The 25,824-nt window shown below is 38.8% G+C and overlaps 1 protein-coding gene across 7 annotated transcripts in view; it reads right to left on the bottom strand.

Annotated features, from left to right (window-relative positions):
* The window catches only part of GRIK1 (glutamate ionotropic receptor kainate type subunit 1), a 374,134-nt gene that overhangs the window by 36,452 nt on the left and 311,858 nt on the right, over positions 1-25,824 (bottom strand). For 4 of the 7 annotated variants that reach the window (XM_058731840.1, XM_058731838.1, XM_058731841.1 and 1 more), the window contains exons 8-14: positions 22,936-23,043; positions 20,438-20,482; positions 15,113-15,226; positions 13,156-13,359; positions 12,278-12,501; positions 6,221-6,339; positions 1,888-2,105 (exon numbers count right to left, since the gene is read on the bottom strand). In XM_058731840.1, the coding sequence (XP_058587823.1) occupies positions 1,888-2,105; positions 6,221-6,339; positions 12,278-12,501; positions 13,156-13,359; positions 15,113-15,226; positions 20,438-20,482; positions 22,936-23,043 (1,032 nt within the window). The remainder of the gene's footprint in view (positions 1-1,887; positions 2,106-6,220; positions 6,340-12,277; positions 12,502-13,155; positions 13,360-15,112; positions 15,227-20,437; positions 20,483-22,935; positions 23,044-25,824) is intronic. The other 3 variants (XM_058731842.1, XM_058731839.1, XM_058731843.1) reach the window with 1 other exon arrangement.

Here is a 25,824-nt window from a genome sequence, read left to right on the forward strand (position 1 = left end):
ACCCCAGGGTCCTGCTGGAATAATGGGGACCAGCACCCTTTATATACAAAGAGGCATGTGGGCAGAAAGAGATCAAAATGAGGCCAAGGGATGCTTTGTGAATACACAGGTGATTTGCACAGGAGCAACGTCAGGCCCATTGCTTTTGCAAACGGCAGCCTCTCTCTCTTCTGTATTTGTAGTATACATCCAGAAGGTAGGAGAATCTTCTCTGCCTCTACTTATCTACTTCCCAATACTTTAAAACTTTCTGATACTGATGAAAGAGGTAAATCATTTCAGATTTTTTTCAGACATACCCAATTCTACTTTGGCAATGTCCCTCAGTCCTATATGCCTTGCAGGTAACTTTCCTGGTTTCTGACAAGCATCGTGATGAATCACTAGCTTGGAGTAACTTCTGTCTCTTCACACTATCGATTTTATAAAAATCCAAGCTTTCAGAAGCTTGGAAAGCCATATATTTAATGTCATTTGTCCTTAAAACAACACTCGTCTAGGGAAGAAACAATCACCGCCCTTTATACATTCACTAAATCAATGACATGTTTCTTAAAATGAAAAGAATATTTAAAAATCATTTTTTTTTCTAACAGAGAGGAAAAGTAAATCCTAACTTTTTATGGTGCTCTGTTTTTGATAAACCTCTGGGTATAGTTTACTCTTAAAACAAAGTAATTTTTATTTATTAATTATTGTTAATTGTTGAATAAAATTTACTGCATAAGTGGTACCTGTTTTGGTGAACCAATACTGGTAACAACGAATTGTTCCTTTTTTCACCCTTAGTTTTTTTATTCCTAAATTAGTATCTACTCAATCCTGGGATGACAACTTCATTTTTGGTAATCTAGATGTGAAACCTTGACACAGGTGTTTTTAGAATTTATTTCGGTTGCACTACTGTTTTTCTTTTTCTTTGTCTTCACATGTACAGTTGCCTCTTAAAAGAAGGTTCTAACCCATCCCTGTCATAGACCAAGCTTGTGACTTTGAGCAGATAATTTAGCTTCTGAAGGCCTTTTTCTCTTCATAAGTAAAGCCAAGGGCTGACCTTCATGATCTCTAAGGTGTTTTTGTTATCTCTACACCTCCCAGGATCTATTGAAATCCCATCACCCCGCCTACCCATGGAGCCTATTGTGTCTGAGATTTCATAATAAAAGTACTAAGGCTTATTTCATAGGCAAGGAAGAAATCAGTTGCATCACTCTAAGTAAGTAATTACAAATACTTGAACAATGAAATGCACTTGACAATAAAACTATGTGACTCTAACTTTAATTCTCCTTTGGTGCTTTGGAAGGCACTCCAAGCTATTGGAAAGCTTCAGGCTACCCTGGTGGCACCGTCCTCACTGGTGCAGATACAATATTTGACTGGACTCCCTCAGAATGTTTTTGGTTCTGAATCTCCAAATAAATTCCAGTGTCAATACGTTTATTTGTTACCCGTTTCTATCTCATTAGATACAGAACAGAAAGAACAAAACAATGATATTCAAGTATTCTGTAATCTGATTGTCAGAATTTCAAATTAAGGAATCTTCGTTTTATAGGTTCCATGCATGAGTGATTAGTTAATGGGTAGTTGAGCTGTATTCAGAAAACAGCATTTTTGTTGCTGTTGTTGTTCTAGTGACGGCAAGAAGGTACTGACCTATAGATCTGAGTGTACTAAACTGGGGATAGAGGAACCAGAGAAACTGCTTTATACTGACTGCTGGGGGCACATAGGTTCCTTGTAATGGGAGTGTGTCATAGTAAATTTTATTATTTTTTTTAAACCTTCCCCCCCCATCTTTATTTTTAAGAGAGACTCTTCTATTCCACGTTTCCCTCCCGTCGGTATGAGGTAACCATTGAGAATCCATTGTCAGTTTCTTACCTTGAAGAAGGTCATTGTGGATCCATCTCTGACTGCCCCATATTCTATTTTGGTTTGCTTTGCCAGATCATCTGCTGAATCTATGGGGGATTCCATTCTCTCCACTGTCAAGAAGGCAGCCAGGTTGGCAGTGTAGGATGAAATGATGATTAAGGTGAAAAACCACCATATCCCGCCAACTATTCTGGTTGATAGAGCTTTGGGCATCAGCTCTGATCCTGTGATGGTGTCACCAGAATAAGAGTGTTAAGCAAAGTTAAAAGAGAGAAGACTTTTGATTCAACACTAGTCGAGAGAGATAATGCATTTTTGTGACATGAAAATTATAAAGCCATCAAAGACTTGCTCTCTTGTGTGTAGGTGAAATAGAAGTATTTTTTCGAATTAGAGCAAAATCTAAATAATCTTTTTCACTAATCACAATTACTGCTTAAAATGCAACTTACTGACATTTCATGGTATTAAATGTGTTTAACCTTGAGATATTGTATGTCTAAAATTTATAGAGTTAGTTTAGTTGCTTAGATCTGAGTTTGTTTGCTTGTTTTTGTTGAAAAGTCAACCCCCAATCTTTGGATGCTTTTATTAAACTTTTAGATATGTATCTTATTGTGTGAAATAAAGTGTTATCAGTTTTTATACAGCTATGAAAACTTTGAAGTGCTAACATATTTTTATTTAAGGTTAAAGGATATGAGAAACTTTTAAAAGATTAACATATTATGCCATTTGTCTCATGTACTTTAATAAGACATTAGGATTTTACAATAAAATGAAATAAGATAAAGCCACACTTGACAGCAGATGAATCCTTTTTCATTGTTTTATGCTACTTTTAAAGTCAAAATTATTTTTTTTCTAATGTATATTCTTAATTGACTGAGGAGAATGTATTCACTGAAAAACATACTTTTGTTTTTTTAAAGTGCTCTTTTATTAATTATACATCAATGACTGGCTGTTTCTTAAGTGGAAAGGGGCTCTTTCTGGTAAAAAAAAATCCATTTTTATATGTCATCCAATGATTATTATTGTGAAAGAGAACGTGGAGAGGCACTTAACATGTTTTCTAAGAGACCCTTTCTCTCTAAAAGAAAGGGTCTATGGGCCAAGTGTCCTTACACAAAGGTTAGACATTTGTGAAAACTCCTTAGCTCAAAACTGTTGGTCAACCTGAGCTATGAAGGTCAATGAATCCAGTAGTAGAATTAAAAGGGGCAGAAGGGGATATGCAGGGCTCATTCCAATTGTACTGATTCATGGGTGGATTTTGGCTACTCTGCTTACCTGAAATTCACCATGGGTTCTGTACTTGGCATTTCCTCCATGAACTTGGGGGCATGATAAGTTTATATGACTAGTTAAAAAGTGGAAGAAAAACACCCTAAATGTAAAAATCCAAAACGTGAAGTAGAACAGGGGAAATATCTGGTTTCAAAGATTCTTTCGCTATTCTGATTGGGTGTTTTGAAGTTTTGTAGTCAATGGCTTAAGATGGAAAGGGGAATTGGAGTTTACCAATCTACAGATAAATGAGTTTATGCTCAAATTTAATCTATAAACAGACACACATATTGCTCATGAAATCAAAGCCAGCTCGGGGCTCATGATAAGCAGATCAAGGTTGGCAGAGTTTCCGGGCTTTGAATTAACAGATATATTTTCCTAATGCTCTTAGGAAATCTAGGAGCTTTATTCTCTTTTAATGAGGTAAATAGTTTCACTGCGATTTGTATTTCCTTCTTTTGTTTGTTTGAATTTGGGTGTGTAATATTACACAGATTTATAATAGTTTCCATTAAATTGCCTCCAAGGATTTAGTGGGATAGTTTGTTGCTGTTGTTTTAATCTTGTGGTTTAATGGGATTTATATGCCTGTGGGTGTCTGCGTGTGTTTAATGCCCAAGGTTGTTTCATATCTTTGTACTTAATTGATCTAGCAGCCTTTTGGCAGTGTGATATTATTTGGATCTTTAGTTGCTTATCATTAAAATACCATTTATTTCATAAAATAGCCATGGGAAAGAAGTAATACAGTTAATATAGATATATTTTCTTAGCTTATAGTTATAGATTTTCTCCTATAAATTTATCCTTATGTTATTTTGTAGCATTCGTGAAAATATAAGGTAGTAATTTGTTATTTGTGTAATTATGTATTATGTGGCAGCAAAACTGGATAAACCCATTGATAACCAACCTCTGACAGGTAACAAAAAATACAAATTCGCATCTAGCGTATTTAAAATAAATGTACTTTTGAATGAAGTTGTGGAAATTGAAAAAAATAATTAGTAGAAACCTACTCAGATTGCATTTTAAACCCTTGGCATAGGATATAAATTAGATTTCTGGATATGTCATTGTGTTTTTTATTTGCACATAGTTTTGTGACTTTCATGACCCTCAGTGTTAACTGAAATACTTAGAAATGGCTTTCCTCAAATAGAGATGATCTGTCCAAGTTCAGAAGTAGAGAGAATGAAGTTATGAAAGCAATAAAAGTTGAGTGAAACATCCTTAGAAAATTTTGGGATGAGAGACAATACTTGCTGAAGTCCCTTTAGTGCCTTTTACGGCAGACATGACAGCCAATCCTGATCCAGACTTTGCTCACGCTCTGTAGAAAAGAGAAAGTCTGATCATCACATTAAAAAAGAAATTAAACAAATGGTTTCCAATTGAGTACAGTGACAAGCTTCTGCTAACAAGACAGAGCACAACAGTTGATACAGAAGGTTGCTACCTGGCCCAATGCCACATGCTAAAGACAGATGCACTAGGAGTCATCGGTACCACAAATTTGTATACGATGATATTTCAACTGACAAATATTTTTAAACTTCTTGAAAAACAAGCAGAGTCTGGTTGGGGCTGACTGTCATGTACCCAAGGTAGTGGTAACGATCAGACACTGCATCCCATGGTTTGCTGTGGATGATGGTAAACTCCAAACAGAATATGAAAGAGATTTGGGGAGGTGGGTGCACTCATATGGCACAAGGCAGTCATGATCGTATATACCTGCATGGACTTGCTGCGTGCTCTTTGAAACCCATGTCTATATTTTTCTATTCTAATGGTATAGAAAGGCAAGCTATAGTGTGTGGGGGAGGGGTCGGTCTCCTTATTTTTTGAAAGTAATTCCTTACAAGATAAATGTCCTAAAAATTAAATGCATTGGTAAAGCAGTATATAGCTTCTAATGGGTTTTCCTGCAGAACTTAAAGCTCTGTGCGATGCTCTAAACTTATCCAACTGATTCGTAGTAAATTAGATGCTATGTCTATACGTATTTAACGATGCCCACATAAACTATGCTGAACTGCCAGATGAGAGAATTTACTCACTTTCCTCAAATATTTGGCATTTCCACACTACAGACCCTTGTTCTCTCTCTCTCTCATTTGTAGACACAGAATGTAAACATTTCCAGTGGTATTACAACAACTCCCTTATGAGAAGCCTTAGGTTCACCCCCAAGTAACAAACATGTTTAATATATATTCTTGTTGAATTTTCTTTGCCAATTTATTTAGCAGCTTATTGTCAAATGAGCAGATTATTCTAAAACGACAGCATCTGTGACTTATGATTTTCTTAAATTAATGCATTTAATCTTGGGAAGTCTTTTCTAGACCATACGCCTAGAATCAAAGCTGAGGAAAATCCACGAAAGCGTTGGATTTCTTCCAAAGTTTAAAAAAACTCCCTCCTCCTTCCCCACCAAAATCAAAATCCCCACATCATAGAAACTATAGAAAATATATTACAACTCTGTGGATTGAATTTCATGTCCTCAACCTTGAGAGTTTACTGTTGCTGTGCTTACTGATCAAGGAAGACTGTGAAAAGTTACAAGCTAAGATGGATCCCAGTAGGGTTGCCAGAGTGGTAACAGTTTAGTTAGTGTCAGCTATTGGAAAAATGTCAGCCAACTTAATTTTCAAAGGATTCAAATTCCACTCCTTTCGAACCCTTGGCTTGCACAGTTATGGCTGAAAAAGAAAGATCTGATACCTCCACCTGTGCAAATTTGTAAACCATTTCTAAGGTACTTTAACCTTTACTTCCTTCTAGGAACATTTGTATTCACTGCTTGGTAGAAGTCTTATTTTAGAAATATAGCAAGAGGTTCCATTTAGTTCACATTTTTATCTTTGCTATTTTTAGAACTGGCTGGGAAGGTCAGGTTCTATTTTTTTTTTTTTTTTTTTTTGATTCCTGAGATGGTTTTTCAGCCTACCCTCTCGCTTTAGGGTGGAGTTTACCAGCAACAAAGCCTGTCAGCAGACTCTGGGATGCCTGTGACAAAGATGGGCAACCGATGTACCTTGCTGCATGAGAGCGCCAACTCCAAACCAGAAACTATTTAGTAAAGTAAAATTGTTTTCCACCACATCTGAGTCAGGGTTGCATGGGTGGGGGTTATACCACTCGTAGGGTGTAAACCTGCATAGTTAACAGAAACAGTCTGTAAACATCAGATAAATGCATGTGGCACCAGCAAAACTTGCTGAACAATACAGAAAACCCAACAATCAATGGTGAAAGTAATCCAACCCAAACAGTAAAGGCAATATTCATCAACTTACAGCTTTGGTGGGCAAGGTTCAAAGGAGACTTGAGACATTATATTTACCAAACTTCTTATTTCTAGGCCAAGTGCTTTGGTTGTCTGGAATTGTACGTCTCCGACCTACATTTACTGAATTCTTCTGAGTTTTCATTCATTTCCATTTTACTGAACAACTAGTTGGGCTGTAAAGAAAGGTTCACTCATCCCAAGTGTTTACCCCACCAAGCAGCAATGACTGCTACATACACTGGTTTCATACCAAGTGTCAAGATACTATGTTGCTAGAGGCTGGGGGACACAAAGTGAAGGGGTGTCTTGCCTGCGAAGGGCATCTGTGGACAGATGCTTAAAAGAAGTATGTGGTTTAATGATTTTATAACGCATCAAAAGACCTGCAATCTAAAAAAAATTAGTGAACAAAAAGAAGGTGTGGATTTGGGGCATATTCAATTTTGTTCAGTTCATATATGGAAAGGAAAATCATAATCTTTCAATGAAGAGACAAAGTTTAAACTTAGAAGTATCCTGGAGCAGGGAATAGGGATAGGGTTCATGAGTGTTAACTCTATAGCTTGTCTCCCTGGAGAGCTTTACATTCAAATTTCCCTTTTGATTTGTTTTTATTTTGTTGATAGAATGACGGATTGTAGTCACTTGATCAGCAGTCCTAGCAGGTTAGGAAGTCGATCTTCAACAGGTCACTTAACCTCTCTGGCCTCAGTTTCCTTATTTGTAAACAAGATGGAATCCAGATATCTCTGGGATGTGTGATAATAAAAATCTGGGGAAGAGATTTTTGGTTCTTTCTCTGTTTTCGAAAAATCTGTCTGACCTTTGTAGCCCAAGGAGTTGCCTGCTCTGTGGTTATTTTGTAGGGCTATCTTGCCAAGGGGCACTTATTTTTCCAAAGAGACATTAGCAGATGCTCGGCAAAGTGATCTGGAAATGATTTAAAATGCAGGAGTCCTTAGGCTGGAAGCTTTGCCATTTGCCATTGGGTCCTTTGAATGCAAGCAGGAGCGTTAGAGTAATGTTAAAACCCCATAAAACCGATGAGAACATACGGAATGCTCTCCAGCCATAAGGTTTCAGCAGTAAACAATAGCAGGTTGCTGACACAATGGGGAGAACTGGGATTAAGGTGAATACATTATCTAGAGCGAAAAGCAGGGCACACTATGAATCATGCACAAGGAACTGGGCAGACCCTCTGAATGCAAAACCATTCCCTAAAACCCTGGACACCTTCTGGAAAGTGTACAGGGTCTCTTCATCGGAATTAGGGGTACCAGGATAACAGCCTTATAGTTTACGCCACAATAATGGTACCCAACTCATTACTGAACCTTCTCCAAAGCTGCAGGGTTCACAGCGCAGGTTCCTGTGAAGCTTGTGAATATAACTGCAATTGATAATGCCATGCCAATACATTTTAATTACTGTTTCAACAATATAATTAAGTTTTGGATTTATACACTCTTCTAACCATAGTAGTTTACTGAGCTGAAGAAATGAATACCGATATTAATGAACCCACTAATTGAAACAGTATGCACAGTAAAGATGCTGTTACTTCAACAATATCATTGTCACTTGTACAATAATTTTAAAATACTAATTGCAATAAATTAGGAGGCTCATGCACTCAAAAGGAGGAGTTTTCTAAACAGACCATAAAACCTGGCAACCACTAACCCCCTGATAGTCAGGTATTTCTTCCTCATGTATGTTCTGATCAATGACCTCACCACTTCCTCTTTGAAATTCTGCTTTTAACTTGTGTCAGTGTTTCATACTTTGCAGTTCTAAGTGAACACTTAGTCTAATTTTCTATGGAAAAAAAGAAAACTGCCTAAGCAGCAGTATGACTCTGCCTGGTCTGCAGAGATATTTGAGGTTCTTTCTCTCTAGGACTCGGAGTGATTTGGGGTTGGACTGAGGACTATTAGCTATCAGTAGGATCCTGGACTATAAGACGCTGGTTTTTCATAATGCAATAGACCCACCTGTTGCCTGGATGTAGATATTTCAGTTTGAAATGCCCAATGCCTGCTTAAAGGTAGCCAACGTGACAGCAATGTCAGCATCAGGAAGGCTGGGGGAAAATTAATATAGGACCCGCACAATGATATTCTGAAGTTGCTATTCCCAATTGATACTGATCTTTAGTAAAATAACAGAGAAAGGTACAAATGTGCTTAGAATCTGTGTCAAAATTTGCATATAAAGGAGTAGCATTATGTTGAAATATAAAGGTTCATCTTGGGTTTATGTTTATATATGCCAAGCTTTTACTTGAATGAAAGATATAAAACAATCTTCAGACTGAAGATCTCTAATTAAGGGATTCTTTTTATGGCTGAGAATGAATATTGGACCTCATGAAGAAAGGGAGATATGTTCATCTTTTAAAGGGGAGAGCTCTATTTGAGTTTGTGATAAAACCACTGGGTTTGTATTACAACCTTTGAGTTACAGTCAGTTTGTTTTTTGCCAAAGCCAACTGAGAAAATGTTCAAGTTTAAGAAGGCAAACATGGGGCACCTAGGTGGCTCAGTCGGTTGAGCGGCCGACTTCGGCTCAGGTCACGATCTCGCGGTCCGTGAGTTCGAGCCCCGCGTCGGGCTCTGTGCTGACAGCTCAGAGCCTGGAGCCTGTTTCAGATTCTGTGTCTCCCTCTCTCTCTGCCCCTCCCCTGTTCACACTCTGTTTCTCTCTGTCTCAAAAATAAATAAACGTTAAAAAAAAAAATTAAAAAAAAAAAAAGAAAAAAGAAGGCAAACATAAATCATAAAATGTAAGCAGACATTATGTCTGGATATTTGGTTTATTTAAATTGTGTATTCATGATGGACATAATTCTTTGGGGTTGAATATTTTGCAAAAAGCAATTAAAGAATGTTAACCACAAAACAAAAACACTGAGATGCACATTTATAGAATCATAAACTAAACAAGTCGTAGTAACTTAAATTTTTATGGTTTTCCTTAGTTTGTCTAACTTTATGAATTCAATTCAGTTTAGCAAATGATTTTTAAGCATCTGTCTAGTGAGAACATTAGTCCAAATGCGGTGATGGGCTTTATTTTTTCCCCTTTAAAAGGACATAAAAGGATACACTTCAAAACGCAAATTCAAAAGCCTCTCTAGAGCCAAAGATGATTATGAGATTAACTTTTTTACTTCTACTTCACTATTTTGAATGCAAACCACTAAGGTGGTAACAGAAAGCTGTTTCACATCTTAGCTTCTTGGTGCAGGGTGACCAAGTTCATGGTCTCTAGCTATGATGGTGGGAAGTAAAAGTGAAGTGGCACGTATATTCAACAAGGATTTTGTCTTTGGGAATCACCTCCAAAATATATTTAGTGGCTTTATGAAGTAGAAGTAGAAATGGATTTCAAGGGTGTAGAGATGAATATAGTTGAGAGGATGATCCCCATGGCAGTGCACCCGTGTACCTCAGGGAGTTACTTCCCATGTTGCACCACCATGCTGTTTGCAAGTGTGCATTGGATGCATAGCAATTCCACTTTTCCAAAACCCAGAGTGAGAGGAGAGGTAGCGAGTAGGGGGCAATGAGGAGAATAAGCTAAATGAAGAGCTGGTTTATAAACGGTGCTGTCGGTGAGTAGGAACATTGAGTGGATAGTATTGATTGCGGGGTGTGTTCTTAATAGAAATAGAATGAAGTCAGAAAATACAGGGCTCTGGGTCACTAACAGCTGATAGAGAAACAACCAAAGTAAGGAGGGGAAAACGACCGAACGTTACATTATTCGGACATATTCTGATGGCAAAAATAAGGCAAGTGAAAGGCACAGTTGGGGTCAAGTGTAAGTGTACATTCAGCCCGTATGCTTATAAGAACTTCTGGATGCTGCTGGCATGTTTTGTTTCCCACTGGCCATGATCAAATCAGTATGCTAAATATTTGGTCATCAACATTGTCTTGCCTCTTCTACTCATCAACATCACTGCCTAGACAGAACCACAGACTGAGGGATATGGAAACCCACTTCCCTCTGCTGTTTGGTTTGCTCCACTGTCTCCAGTATCACCCAACAGACGCAGGCCCCAGAGCAGAGGAATGGAACAACGAGCCAAAGTGAAATGTCTTATCCATCGTTACAATGTACATCAAGTAGTCATGTTTGAAATAACCATTCTAGGGCTGTATTAATTTCACTTAGTAGACAGTAATGAGAAATGCACCCCCAAAGCTCAGCAACTTGTCTCTGAAAATTTGATACCCAAAGCAACATCTTCTTTAATTATTTAAAACATTGTCTCTCAATCTTGGTGCTGTTGACATTTAGGGGTAATTCTTTATTGTGGGGAGCTATGTGCCTACTGTAGGACGTTCAGTGGCATCTATGAACTGTACCCACTTTATACCAGTACCGTTTTGCACTCTTGGTTGTGATAACCAAAAAAATGTTTTTAGAACATGGCCAAATGTTAGCTGAAAGACAAAATCTCTCCTAGTTGAGAACCACTGATTTAGAGCGCTAAAGTACCAGAGGATAGTATCACTATACTACTTTTAACATATTATTTTTTTATGGTACGACATATGGAAGAGAGCTTTGATCATTACTTAAATGTAGTTAATAGTTGGGCAAAATCTGGAAGATGATCTGGGGTCTGGTAATGATAAGATATGGGGTATGGAGAAAACATTTATTTCCTGTTGAATATATAAATACCCACATGTGAGAGCACACATTCATTCAATTTGACCATATGTGCCTCATGGATCTCTAAGACTTTTCTATCCTGGGTCATTTTCCCAAACATTCCTTATAATTATGCCAGGGAAAGAGTTCCTTGGCATTCATCAAAACCAGAGAGTGGACAATGACAGAGAGCTAGCCTGAAGAAATTTTTCTCATAGAAATTCCTGGAGGGAAAACAAAAATTGGTCAGGGAAGAAAGTTCACTGAGTTTTGTTGAAAGATTAAAAAGATTGAAAATGAGTGGGGGACATCCAAAAGCAATTATTTTTTTACACGGTCCATCTAGGGATATCAAATGTTTAAGCCAACAGAAAGAGAAAATAGCTGTGTTTCGTTCAAATTCACCATCAAAGGTATTTAGAAAATATCATCTACTGAAAGGTATAAAAATCCTTTGAAGAATGGTGGAAAGTGGAATGGTTAAATATAGAGTTATCTCAGGAAAAAAACCTAAACTGAATCATCAATGGTAGCATAAATATTTCATGCCTCTAGACTCTACATGATAGTAATTTTTCTTTTCATAGTTATTTCTAGAATTCTCTTTAACTCTCTATAGTTTTAAAAAATAAATTTTATAAAATCTTCAAAGTATTTTGCTTTGTTCCTGAGGATTCATAACCTTGTTTCATCCCAGTATTTCTCATCTGCTACAACAATTACTAGATAACTTTCTCCTGTTTTGCTTAACCGAATATTCCAGGGGTCAAGTGTCTGGACAGCATGTTACTCTTCCTGTTGAAATGTTTTAAATTTATTAGGTGAGCTGTTGCTTTCGTTATAATATAATTCAGGGAAAATGGGTAAATGAACATTTTATGTTGCTTGAAATACTGAGAAAGTTAAATTCATATAAAAAATATCTTCTTGTCTTTTAAAAGTACCTTTATAAAAAATTAGAAGATACTCATTTACAGCATGGCCTTTGTGAGGGCAAACTTGACAGAATGGAGCAGTAGGCAAAACTAAAATAACACTTTAATGTTCTTAACCTATATTTACCTCTAGAACATACATGTCAGTCTGAGGCACACCTAGATCTCTGGTAAATTCAGTAGTTCTCGAACTCACCTTGCAATCACAAAGAGTACACAACTGACTCCCAAGCAGGCTAAGAGCACATACATCCAAATGTCAGGAGACAGGGGGTTGAGGAAGGAGAACACTCCTGGATTGGTACCATTGGGCTTCCGGTAGAGAATGCTGATACCCAGGGTCATGAAGGGCTTGGAGAAGTCAATGACTTTCTCCCGAACGTAGGTAATGGTTAGAGGAGCCACTGCCAGATCAGCCTTCTGCAAAAGCAAGTTTGAAATCATTGTCTTATTTGTATCACTTCCCAGCAAATGTCTGGACGTTTCTGGGTACTCCTGATCTATACTTCTTAATTTCAAATGTTTTTCATGCAAGAAGCTTCTGTAATGATTGGCTTTAGTATAAAAGCAGTTGATTTACACAGTTAGGTTTGTGAAATGGTAATTACTAGCAAAGAGAAGCCAGAAGGTATAAAATACACACACACACAGAGACAGACATACACACATTCTGGAAGTAAATGGAAGAAAAATCTGCAGGGGTATATCTTTAAAAAGGGCATGTAAATAAAGCAAGAAAGGAGCCACTTGGTCATAAAATCAGCTGACAAGATGAGACTTGAGCCACAAACTGTAGAATTCTTTATCAAATTTAAGAATCACTCAGGTTTACTCTTCCGTATGATGGATGGATCCATACATTTTTGTCCCCAATTTGTGTCCTTACTTGCCCTTCTACGTAAGCAAACTCTATTTCTACATTGTTTCCCCCTACTTTTTAAACCATTTTTAGGATTCAAATAAGTGTAACATTCCTTCCGATGCTGAATTAGAATCATTTTTTTTCTTTGACTTCTAGCTATGCATTTTGTCAGACACTTAAAACTCAACTATAAGACATGCATTTTTGCTTACATGATCTATAAGTTCTTTGACCATTCCATTCCACTCTCCTTTGTCATTCTGGGCTCCATATTTGCCATCAGGGACGAGTTTGACATCATAAATGAAGCCCAAGATGTTTGACAATTCTTTCAACAGATCCAGACAATACCCTTCAAATCTGTCATTTCCATACAAAGGCTTATCAGATTTCCTGTACATCACATAGGGTTCTTCCTATATGAAACAAACCAAATATGAAAGCCCTGTTATAACGGAAGGCAGAATTTACTTACACAAGCTCCATCCGCAGTCAGAAGATATAAAATATTTGAAAATGATGATTAGGATATCAGAGTAAGGAAGTTAGTCACTCACCATGCTGCCTTCCCTAAACTCATCTTCCCTATACCCTCTTACCTCTCTCTCCTCAGTGTGTGAATGAGAATGTTTTCCTCCACTGTTGAGGGCAGGGCTGTGAGTGAAACGTGTGATAGAGACACAGTCACATTTGGACCTGAGGTCCAGCAGTGAGGGGACTGGAAGACCAGATGTCTGCCTCTCTGGTCTTCATCTGTACCCACACCCGAACTTCCTTTGCATGACTGACCCTCCCTCCTGGCTTTTACATAAGAGCTTTACCTACTAACAAAAATGAAATCTAAATGAGCAAATATAACCTCTTGCTTTTCAGACATCCTATCTACTAAATAGTCTCATTTCCTCATCTCTCAGTTAAATTTCATCTCAGTTTCAATATTCACTTTTATCTACATATTTTGGTTCGTTTCCTTCCGGGTGTCTTATTCAAAGACGATTTCTAAGTCTTCTTATATTATCAGTTCCATTTTCTTATTTGAACTCACCTCAAATCTTATATCTGGTAATTCTTTGCTTATACACTTACATAATAAATCCCTTATTCTATGAATAATGGACATTTCCTCACTATCACATATCTTTAACCTTATTCTCATTTTGCTAAATGAAAATTTATTTTATTTTATAACATTGTAATAATAACATTACCGGTAGGCCCTTTTACTCCTCATTATACATTTTTTACTCCCGACATTTAAGACCCATTTAGGCTTATCCTCAAACAAACTGACAGAAATAGAAATCTACATTTCCATGTGATAGTTCCTGAGAAAGGAGTCACAGAAAAGCAAAACTGTTTTTATCATGGATGAACAATTCTTAGAAGTTAACAGGTTTAGAAATAAATTTGTCCAACACTATGGACTGAATCAAATAAAGCAAGAATATCTGAAAGTGAAGATTTTAGAGGTGGAAACTCCTGTCCTTTATTCCTTGGGTTAAGGTTGGAAAAGAAGAAAAATGGACAACCTGTGGATGTACAATGACTGGATAGGAGTATAATCAGGATTCTAATAGGAAGCAGGAAGTATCCTTACCTGGGCTTTTGAAAAACCCCTTAGTAAATGGGTTATTTATGGAAGAGTGAGCAGGTCAAAGAAGCCAATAGGAATGCAGGTGAGAGGAAGGGTGGGGTATTGACATTCCAAGACCAACGTAATCAGGAAGCTGGTAGCACTTAGGGCTCAGGCAGGCAGGAAAAAAGAGTACTCCTGGAGTCCAGGACAGCAGAAGTCTAGAAGCAGGGTCATTGACAGAATAAGAGCTGTGGTTGTGAAGGACAGAAGTTCTGAGAAAACCATTGGATGTTCTTACTTCTCTTTTCCCTACTTCCTTGGTCTCTTGTCTTCTTGGTTGAAAACAACCACCAGCCAGAGAGCAAGGGAGACTAATTGGATCGGGTTAGAGAGTGGAGTGGGGCTGAGTTGAGAACGGATCCAAGGTGGGAGATATTCAGAACATTGTTGGAAGCTTCTAATTCAATGCAATTATAGGTATATGCAAATATAAATTTTTAGTGTCCTAATTAAAAATAGACATTTGCAGAAAAAGGTGTTTAAAGTCTAGGGTAGGAGTCCAGATAAGACACCCTGACTTCCAGTCAACTTACCAAAATGGTGGTGACTATGAGTGTTCGGTTGGCCAGTGAATCGGTGATATTGTTGGACCTGTCTTTGTTGCCATCGGTCATGTTAAGGCCACTGTTGGAGTTCCAAATCCCAATCTACACAGAACACAATACATCAGAGGCTGCTGGCTTGTCAGTGACCCCATTTACATCAAAGAGAGGCCCCTTCTAAACCAGGAATGGACACAAAAGCTTAGAGTCTGGGGAGAAGACACCAGGGCATCACATTGAAGCTACTAACTGTGGGAAAATGAAACAATGAAGGAATGAGTGTGTACATAGAACAGGGAAAATTAGTGCCATTTGGGATAGAGTGGGGAGAGGTCTTTTCGTTTGTGAATTTATTAAACTCATTGTTCTTTGTTAATTTAAGAATTCTTAGATGAGTATCAGATTTTTCTTCCAATATGTATTTGTTGAACACCTATTGTATGCCATGTATTGTTGTGGGCATTGAAGGACATAGCAGTGAACAAAACAGACAAGAATTTCTTCCCTCGTGGAGCTTACATTCCAGTGATACAAACCTTCCATTGCCAAAGTGGTATCATCAGTGCCTTTAAAATTTATAAGGAATGGGATGAAAGGAGCAAAGTGGATGATGGAGAGATGGGGTATCTAAAAGGGAAAAAATAAATGGAAGAAAAAAGTGTGGATGAACAGTAGACTAAGTTCTGAGCCTGGCTTCATTGAGGAACCAGTGCTGGTTGAGGGTGCCTGTCATGGACTATACTAGGACTGCTCATACCTCTGCCGTAGGGTCATCCTCTGTTATTCTTCTGTTGTTATGTCTGTGCACTTGACTGTGAACTCCTTCAGTGAGGGTATTCATTCTTATTGATCATTGTTCTTCCTATCACAGAACCACCCATGGCGATTACTAGTCAGTGAAACCCATTGCTCTTTTAAAGAATAATGACCCACAATTTTCTCCAGTGGCCAAGTCACTCCTGCATTAGTAGGCCCTGCAGAAGTACATTGATTTGTTTAGCTTCTGGAGAAAACCGGGAGAAAAGCCTCAGGGAACTGAACTATTTATCTGAAGCTTTCTGTAGGCATTTATTGCCCACCTGGTGAGACAGACGTAATGCAGGTGTGTTTCAGAGCTGGGCAATCTAGCTGCTGTGTGACCTTGGACAGGCTGATAACCTTTCTGAGCTTTGGTTCTCTAACTGTAAAGTACGTCATCTGGATATTGACACAATCAAATAAGAAGATGCACATGAAAATCTCGATCATTTTAAGAGCTACACGAACATTAGTAACAAAGGACATTGAAAGGACTGCCCCAGTAATTTCTTCAAGCTTGCTCGGTTGTGAAAGAATTTGGATGGTGAGTGAAATATTTATTTATTTAATTTAGAGGCAGGTAAAGTATATCCATGAAAGAGAGGGGCAGTTGTGGAACACTAACACTTGGAAAGACTCTGGGATTGGCTGGGTGGTCCTATGCTTGATCCTAAATATATTCTCCCAGTGGGAGGACATTGCCTACCTGGGCAGAATATGAGTTTTACAGACAGATTTTTGTCCAGATCCTAGCTTTGCAATGTGCCAGCAGTGCGACCTTGGGTAAGTTCATTAACCCTGCTGTGCCTCAATGCCTCACCAGCAAAATGGAGATATAAGGGCTTTTCTGATAGTTAAATAAAATATCACCAGTGGGAATGTTAGGCCTCTTCTTTCCTTTTCTATTTCTTTACTTTGATTTATTGCCTAAATACAGCAGCTGGAAATTCATTTAGTTTGACAAATACTCTTTTTAGAAACGTAAATTTTTGAGGAAGTTTCAAGGACTATCCCACATTCACACACCAGTGTGAACTATTTCAATGTCACTGTTTTCTTTCTATACTTACTAAGAGTTAGTTGACTGGTGAAATAAGGAGACAGGTCTAGGTAAGTGGGAGTGTGGGGTAGTGTTTGCATTTGGAAGTATTTTAAGCCTATCTGTAATGAAGTTCCTAGAAGTAGGATTGGGATATAGGACAGCACCTTTAATAACCATTCAGTCTTTCCACCATCAAGGCCAATGCCTGTCATAGAATGCATACAATGCACACAACATCTGTAAGTCATGGAATCTTCAGATTTCTTTGGTTGGCTCTAAAGCCAGGAAAGGGAGACAACTTTTTCTTTACCCTTTTTGCAACTTGTATTCATCCTCCCACTTTTTTGGGGGGAAAGACCCTTGTTTCTAGGAAACATAACTCATGCTAAATATACCTGGAGTCTGTTGGTTTTTATCCAAAGCTATGTTTTCGGTTGTGACCAATTGACTTCTAACTCAATGAAGGCAGTGTGTAAATTGGGCTCTGGCTATATACTTCTAATTAAAACTTGACTTAGGCACTGGGGAGAATGAAACCTAACTTTTAATTAAGTATTGGAAAGTGGAGAAAATAACTGTTTGTAGCCAATATGTTAAGTAATGGGATGTGTCCTCTTTAATTTCTATTAACATCAAGTGTGTGTTTACAGGAACTATACTAATATTTGAAATTGGCAGCATTGAACAGCCTTATAATATCACTCTCTTTTAACCTACGAACTTGAAACTCTAGACAAATGCACACCACAGCTTAACGTCCAGCTCTGATTTCTTTTACCAGCCCTACCATAAGTGAGGTCAGGTATCATTGCTACAGCATTTCCGATCAGCTGAATCCCAGAGTCCCATTCAATGTGAACTTTCTTCTACAAAATGAGAAATGGGAGAATATATTTTTCTACTGTCTGTGTAACAGAAGTTCTTTCAAATCTAGACTAAAAGAGTATCAAATTATGGTCAAGGTCAGGTTATTCCTGGGAGGTGGACAGTGTATAGTTTGAATGACTACAGCCTTCTGTTTTCAAATTGTTTCATCAGCAAAACAGAAGTGTATATGTGTGTGTGTGTGTGTGTGTGTGTGTTTTAAACCTAAATAGTCAACTGGCTTTATCTGTTAATTAAGTGGACAGATGAGCAAATGAATGTCTCTTTCTGAAGAAGCAAGACCTCATGAGTCATGCGTATTGGAGGGAGGGATACAGTTAACCAGATGCCTAGACATTTTGCATTTCAGTCTTGTTCTCTGACCTTGGAGGAGTGCCTCTAGGAAGCAGAACCTCAATTTTCAAACTGTAGAGCAAAAGCCGACAGCAGTAATTTAGCAGTGAGAAGCAGCAGAGGGTTGGATCAATTATTCGTGGGGAGGAACACTCAAGAGCTAAATTGTCTGGTCCTGCCTTCTCTCACTTTGTAAACGGGCATGCGGGAGCAGCCATTTATTATCTCAGACAACCAAGGGAAGCTTCTAAGAATGAGTATCCAGATGACATTAAGCAGACCTTCTTTGAAAAAACGACACAACAAGGGCACCTGGGTGGCTCAGTTGGTTAAGTGACCGACTTCGGCTCAGGTCATGAGCTCGCGGTTTGCGTGTTTGAGCCCCACATCGGGCTCTGTGCTGACAGCTCAGAGTCTGGAGCCTGCCTCAGATTCTGTGTCTCCCTCTCTCTGCAAGTTCCCCACTTGTGCTCTGTCTCTCTCTCAAAAATAAACATTAAAAAAAACACTTAAAAAAAACCACTACACAACAAAAAGTGTTCGGAGAGTGACAAGCATCCATTTTCCAAATACAGAGAGTGATTCACGTAAAGTCAAAATCCAACAGTGAGGAGTGAAATATCAAGTACTTAGGAAAGAAAATAAAAGACTTGTCTGTTTCTTATATCATGAGACTCATGAACACACATGTTTGTGACAGACTTTGTAAAGGTTGCTACATCCTCTCTTGGAAAAAAATCCAGGCTGACAATTCTATACTCAATAGGGTCAGTGTGCAAAGAGTTTTTGGAATTTGAATGTGAGTCTTATTGGGATGGGACAGTAGGTCTTACAGACTAGTGCTCAGGCTACTATAAATCGTTGATGAGCAGTCATAACACACAACAGCACACCACAGCATCTGCAACTTACAATGTGAGCAGTGATAGGTCAACAGGAAGGAAGAGACACCAAGGCATGGAGGTGCATCCCCAGGAAATGTGTTGGGGGGGGGTGATTGTGGCAGTTTAGTGACAAATGAAGGACATTCCTCTCCCCTGCAGGGAATTTCAGAGCTTGGATTCCATTCCCGGGGATATTTGGTTTGAATTAATTCAACACTGCATAAAGTGCCTGGAGTCTCAAGCTGGATTAGTGGAATAAGCTTCTTTCTGGGCACCAGTTAGGTTCATCTGTTTATTAGCAGGGAGGAAACGAGATTGCCTTCTCTATGGCTTTGGTCGCCTGATTCACTGAAGATTAAAACAAGGTTATTAAACCTACGTTTTTTTTAAACTTAAAAGGACATTTTTGAACTCATCTATGGAATACGACCAGGAGAGAGACTAGCTTTTGGACCACCGGGAGAAACTGTTTACACTTTCCATGACTTAACTGATAATTTGAAAGATAAAAGGGAACCTGACAAAACCAGCAAGTTGAACAACCTGAAGTAATTTCAGTTGCATCCATCAATCGCTAGAGAGTTTAGCAATTAGACTGAGAGAGAGAGAATGGAAGACAGTGTCTGCCTATCTCTGGGACATTTTCCTGATCCAAATGTTTTTAATGTCTCACATTTGCTTATATAATAAATCTGTGCACATTCATTGACAATATGATCCTGTACAATAAACTATGAAATAGGAGGTGTTAGAATTTACAAGATAATCTCATTTCCCTTCCAACATCGCTAATGTTTTTGTCCTCTGAAAACCGTGGTTCTGAAACAAATTGCCAGGCAATATGCACTGACAAAGATCCTATGCAAAACAAAGATAGTTCATAAGAAAAGGGAATTTCTGAAAATGGCTTATATTTTGTGATGGTGACATTGAAGGACATGTCTTAGCCTTCTGAGCCTTAGCCTATCTGATGAGTCTGATGGATCAAATCTATTGTTTTCATGCCCCTTTGGGAAAATATTTTGTGATTTGAGAAGAAATATAAATGGACCAGTGTCTACCTTTGTGGCAATAACCTGCTTTCAGTCCTAAACGGGGCTGATCCTGCCTGGGAGAAACGACAAATAATCTAAGGGGAAATATTTAATCCATCATTATTTAATCCATCTCAAGCCTGCCTTCAATTCATGGGTCACGTTGTTGAGAGACAACATATTTAATCAGCCCGTTCTCCCTTTATATACAGACAGACTATCGCCTCTAAACTGCATTTAGAGATCTACTGGTCTGGCAAAACTGGAAAGGTGAGGTTTTCCTCTGACACTCCCCACTCCCTCCCTCCAGATTTCCTGCCATTTTTGTCCAAGTACAAACCTTCTTCCACACTTTATATAAGTGTTTAGACACTTCGCCAGCAGCCTTGGTTTTCAGAGGGAAAAATAAAAATAGCACTTATTAAAATGGAGCATGGAACCCAGATGGTAGCACGGTGTGCAAATGCTCGGAGCGTCCCATTCCCCACCCACTGTTTGGAATCTTGCACGTTAATTCAACATAAAGCCTGAACACAGGTACAGTCAAGAGACGAACTAAGTACTTGGGTCCCACAGAAGTTACTTCCTTTTGGTAATGCAGCCTACTGTTCACTTTACCTGTCACACACCCCCAAAATGACTTAAAGTTCTTGTGAATATGCACAGCTCTGTGGAGTGAAAGGGTCTTCCTCATTCTTTAAGAAAGCCTGTTCAAGAAAGCCTTTAGGCAGAATCAATCCACACATACACACACACACATGCACGCACACACACACACACACACACACACGCTATTCCTAAGCAAGAAGAAAGCACTCTAAGCTTGATGACATTTTCTTTGATTATGGGCCTCCAGGCAGCAGAAACTTGAGTGGAAGTGAAAAAGTGAGCTTTTTCTAACAATTTTCTCTGTGGACCCTGCGAGAGGCCGACACGAAAAGATTGGGCATCTCCTCCCGTGGCTCCTGAGAGAGATGGGCTGGTTTCCCCATTGCCTTAAGGCCCAGTCAGCCTTCTCAGGAATGGAGCCCAAGTCACCTGAAGAAAGAAAAGTTATTGCAAACAATGAAGAGATAAGAAACAAATGGAGAAAACACTTTCATCTAATTTGATTTTGCCTTTGATGGAAAAACACCAGTGGAGTGTGCATAATATTGCAGCGTATAAATAGCTATGAAGGCGTGAGGATGGCTCCATCTCGTTCATCACACGTCAGAGCCAGAACGAAGTTTCCTGAACAGCTTTTCTTTCCCTCTCAGTTCTATGCATTAACAGAAGGAGCGGGGAGAGAGGCATGCACAGAGGAGCAGCCATTAGATGCGTTCAGTCCCTAAAAGTATTGTCTTTCCTTTTCCCACAGTCCATGATGGAGGTGCGATGGCTCTGTCAGAGCAGGTTTAATGAACAGACCAGCAAATCTGAGTGAAGAGACCCCAGAGAGAGAGAGAGAGAGAGAGAGAGAGAGAGAGAGAGAGGTGGGGAGGGGGGAGGGCCTGAGAGAGAAAGAGAGAAACAGAGAGCCAGAGATCCAGAGAGAGAGAGAGTCAGAGAGAGGTAGAGACAGGAAGAGAGAGGGCATTTTTGAAATGGGAATCTGTGTAGATAATGTGTACCCTCAAAGCTGCAAAGTAATTATTTCCCTCAAACATTTCCACACCAGTGGTCCATCTATTACATTCAGCCTGATTAATCTTTGTTTGTTTTAATTAAGCTATTTGGGGACGGGGCATAGTCAGGACCTTAAAAAAAATATGTGTCATTTCACAAAAGCAACAGAACAGAAATGGAAATCTCATCTCATTTTAAAAATCGTCCCAAACATTTCAATTAAGTTAGTAACTGATGGTTCCCAAAGCCAGTCTTTTATAGGAGACATATCTTGTGCACTACAGTAAAAAAAAAATGTTGGATTACATAGTTTTGATTTCCAGATGATTGTTTTGGGGGTTTCAAAACATTTTTTTGTCTAGCATCCCAAAGGGCAAAATCTTCACAATATAAATGTTATTTAATTCTAGCACATAATTGTGGATAATAATATTGGTATAATAAAATACAGAGTCGAATTCTATTTTTTAATTATTATTTAACGAAATAGTTCATATTTGCATTACTTGAAATTAGCAAATATGGAGCTTGAAACCTTGAGAGATTAAGAATTACAACTAAAGTAATCTGAAAATCAAGGGGCACCTGCCTGGCTCAGTTGGAGGAGTGCGACTCTTGATCTTGGTATTGTGAGTTTGAGCCCCACATTGGGTATACAGATTACTTAAAAATAAAAATGATATTTAAAAATAAGATCAAATAATTCTAAGATCAGAACCCAGCATTAAAATGCATTTTGGGGGGCATATTTCCTCCTAAAATTAAGAATCCAGTAAGCCCTTTCTATCCTACTTTAGTCTGTCCTTCTGTCAACCAATCTCAAAATGGAGCGCAATTCAAATTCATTTCTGAGTAAAACTTGGATGCCATTCCATAGATGAATCGTTGACAAACTCCTTATTTTCCAAGTCTAAACTCAATTTCCTGAAACCTTTCAGAAGTGGGGCTAATGACACCCCACCCACAGGACCATAGGTATTTAATACTGTAATCATGCCTGCTGCATAAACGGAGAAGTATATGAATGTTAGCATTGCTATTAATAACATACAATTTCAGAATGTAGCATGTCAACATCTATCAGCAGAGCAGGGAGAGAGAGTTCCAGAAAACTGGACATACATGAACATGTTAAGAGAATCATTTTATCATTCCCTACTTGTATGTGCAATTAACATGCTTGAACAGTTGTCTTTATTTTATTCTTAAATTTCTTATTGAGAAGGTTACCTTTTCAGTTCCTTCCTCTTTGAGACTAATAATATCCAGATCAAAATCCTTCCTCAAGCCATCGGTTTTATTGAAGGTGATACGCCCAGTCAGGCCATCCCACCGAGCCTATGGACAGAAGGAACGTGGCATTACTATTTCACACTTATCATAATCCTAACACCATCAAAACTGTAATACCTCAAATTCATCACAGTGTCCAATTATTTGGTTTCATCGTGATGTTAGAAAGCATTGCGTTGCTTCAGTGGCTCAATGGCAGAACACTTCTCTGTTTTATTAGCACTCATTTATTTTGGCAGTTCAAACACCTAACATCAGTCAAATCTGTGATAGTGACAATCTAAATGGGCAGTATGGAAGGAATGGCTGTAAAATAGTCTGCACATGGAGTAAACAAAGTCTGGGCAGCCATAATATTGTCTTTCAAGGTCAAACCAAATCCCTTTTAAGGTGCTTGTATATGGGGAAGTATCCCCACCCCCACTAATTTTCTCTGTGAAAAGTATATAATCCAGTGATGTGTTATCAGATTTTTAGGGTGTTTGAGATTTAGGCCTTCCACTGTCATTTGGCCATGACATTAGTTTCCTGTAGCTGCTGTAGCAAATTTTCACAAACCGGGTGGCTTAAAACAACAGAAATTTGTTCTCTCATTGTTCTGGAGGCCAGGAACAGACATCCAAAGTCAGTAACTCTGAGCAAAATCAAAGCGTTCAACAGGGCCATGCTCCCTCAAGGACACTCATGGGAGACTCTGCTCCTTGACTCTTCGTGTTTCTGGTGGCTGCCAGCAACCTTTGCCCTGTGGCTGTATTTCTCCAATCTCTGCCTCTGTGGTCACATTGCCTTCCTTTCTTGTGTGCAATCTCTCTCTACTCTTTCTCTTATAGGGGTACTTCTGATGGCATTTAAGGCCCATGTAGATAAACTGGGATACTCGCCCCATCTCAAAAATCCCTAACTTAATTGTATATGCAAAGTCTTTTTTTTTTTCTGCCACAAAAGACAACATTTACACATTCTATGGATTAGGACATGGATACCTTGAAAGGGGAGCCATTATTCAGCCTGCCACGTGTATCCACATCATTTTAGGAACTAGAAATCACAGCAGCCTGCTTTCATAGAACTCGCCCTGGACATCTTTGGTGGTTTTTTCATTAAACAGAAAATAGTGGCCCTAGCTTCAGCCTCAATCTTTAGATGATTTTTGGCAATCTTGCCTAATTTGAGTTGACTTATAAATGAGGATACGAGGAAACTCAGTCCTTTGTATCTCCCTAGCTGGTTCTGCTATCTCCTGACTTTACCAAATTCACTGGACATTTGTGAAATGTGCAGAAAATCCTGAAAGTTACTGTGTTCACACCATGTGTACCTGTTGACTGTATTTACCCATGTGGCCAATGCAGTGGGAAGAGTATGAGTTTATCACAGAGCTGGGTTTGAATCTCTGAAGTGTGACTTCACTTAACCTGAATCTGGGTTGTCTCAGATTTCAGCATCTGGTCCGTGCAGGGTTTCTGTGAGATTTAAATGGCACTTCACACAATCTTAACTCACTGAGAGCACTGAAAAGTTAAACAATGATTCTTTTTTACAACTATCTCTCATTTTCCTTCTCACATTCCCCACAAGCTCTGAAGTTTGGCCTTTATTGCCTCACATGTCAGGACTCACATCTGTAGTCTTTTCTGGGATCTTCTGTTTTTCATTTTCCAAATCAACGGTAGATTCATTACCCCAAAATACAACTTTCATTCTCATACAATTTCCCCCAGCACATAAAACACATAACCATGTACTTCTTGCCACCTAAAAATTAGTCTAAACCTTGACTTTATAAGATGTTCAGTTATCTGGTTAAACATTACCTCTGGATATGTCCATGAGGGTGTTTCCATTTACTGAATAAAGCAAATGCGCTCCCTAATGTGAGTGGGCATTACCTAATCCATTGAGGACCTGGATAGAACAAAGAGGCAGAGGAAGGGAAAATGTGCTGTCTTTGTTTGACTGAGCTGAGACGTTGGTCTTCTGCCCTCAGACAAGGATTTAACACTATGGGCACTGCTGGTTCTCATCTTCTCTGTGCCGGAAGCTATCTGAGAATATAGCACTTACCAGTTTATGGTTTAGTAGGAAAAAGAACATGGATGTATGTCAGTGAGGCACCATGAGTGGTGAGGATAAAGGTTTGCATGCAGTATTTGAAGAAAGGAGTATGGAGCAGAAGTACTTGTCCCAAATGCCTGGAAAGAAAGACTCAGAAAAGGACTCTGGCAGGAAGAATGCCTAAGCTCTCAAAGGATGAGAAGCTGGCCAGGCAAAGATTCACAGTCTGAGTAAAAAGCATATACAGGGTAAATCCTGTCTGCCATGGATCCATAACGCAAGGTAAGGAATGATAAGAAATGGGTCTAGGAAGGCAGGTAGACACTTGATCGTAAAGGTGTTATGAATCATATTAGTTTGCTTGGACTTTGTAGACACATGGGAATCATCAGAGTGGATTTTTTTATTAAACTTTTTCTTTTCATTGTTTATTTTTGAGAGAGAGAGAGAGAGAGAGAGAGAACGAGAAGGGGAGGGGCAGAGAGAGAGGGAGACAGAATCTGAAGCAGGCTCCAGGCTCTGAGCTGTCAGCACAGAGCCTGATGCAGGCCTCGAACCTACGAACCATGGGATCATGACCTGAACCAAAGTTGGATGCTTAACCAGCTAAGCTACCTAGGCACCCCAATCATCGGAGTGTTTTAAGTCTAGGAGTGTCATGGGCAGATGTGCACTCCAGAGAGATCATTTTAGCAGAACTAGGGAAGAAAGACTCAAAGATCAAGACTGTAAGCAGGGGATTGGTTAGAAGGTCGTTCTCACAGAACAAAA

Source organism: Neofelis nebulosa, chromosome 5 (genome assembly GCF_028018385.1).
Source record: "Neofelis nebulosa isolate mNeoNeb1 chromosome 5, mNeoNeb1.pri, whole genome shotgun sequence".
Classification (NCBI taxonomy): Eukaryota; Metazoa; Chordata; class Mammalia; order Carnivora; family Felidae; genus Neofelis; species Neofelis nebulosa.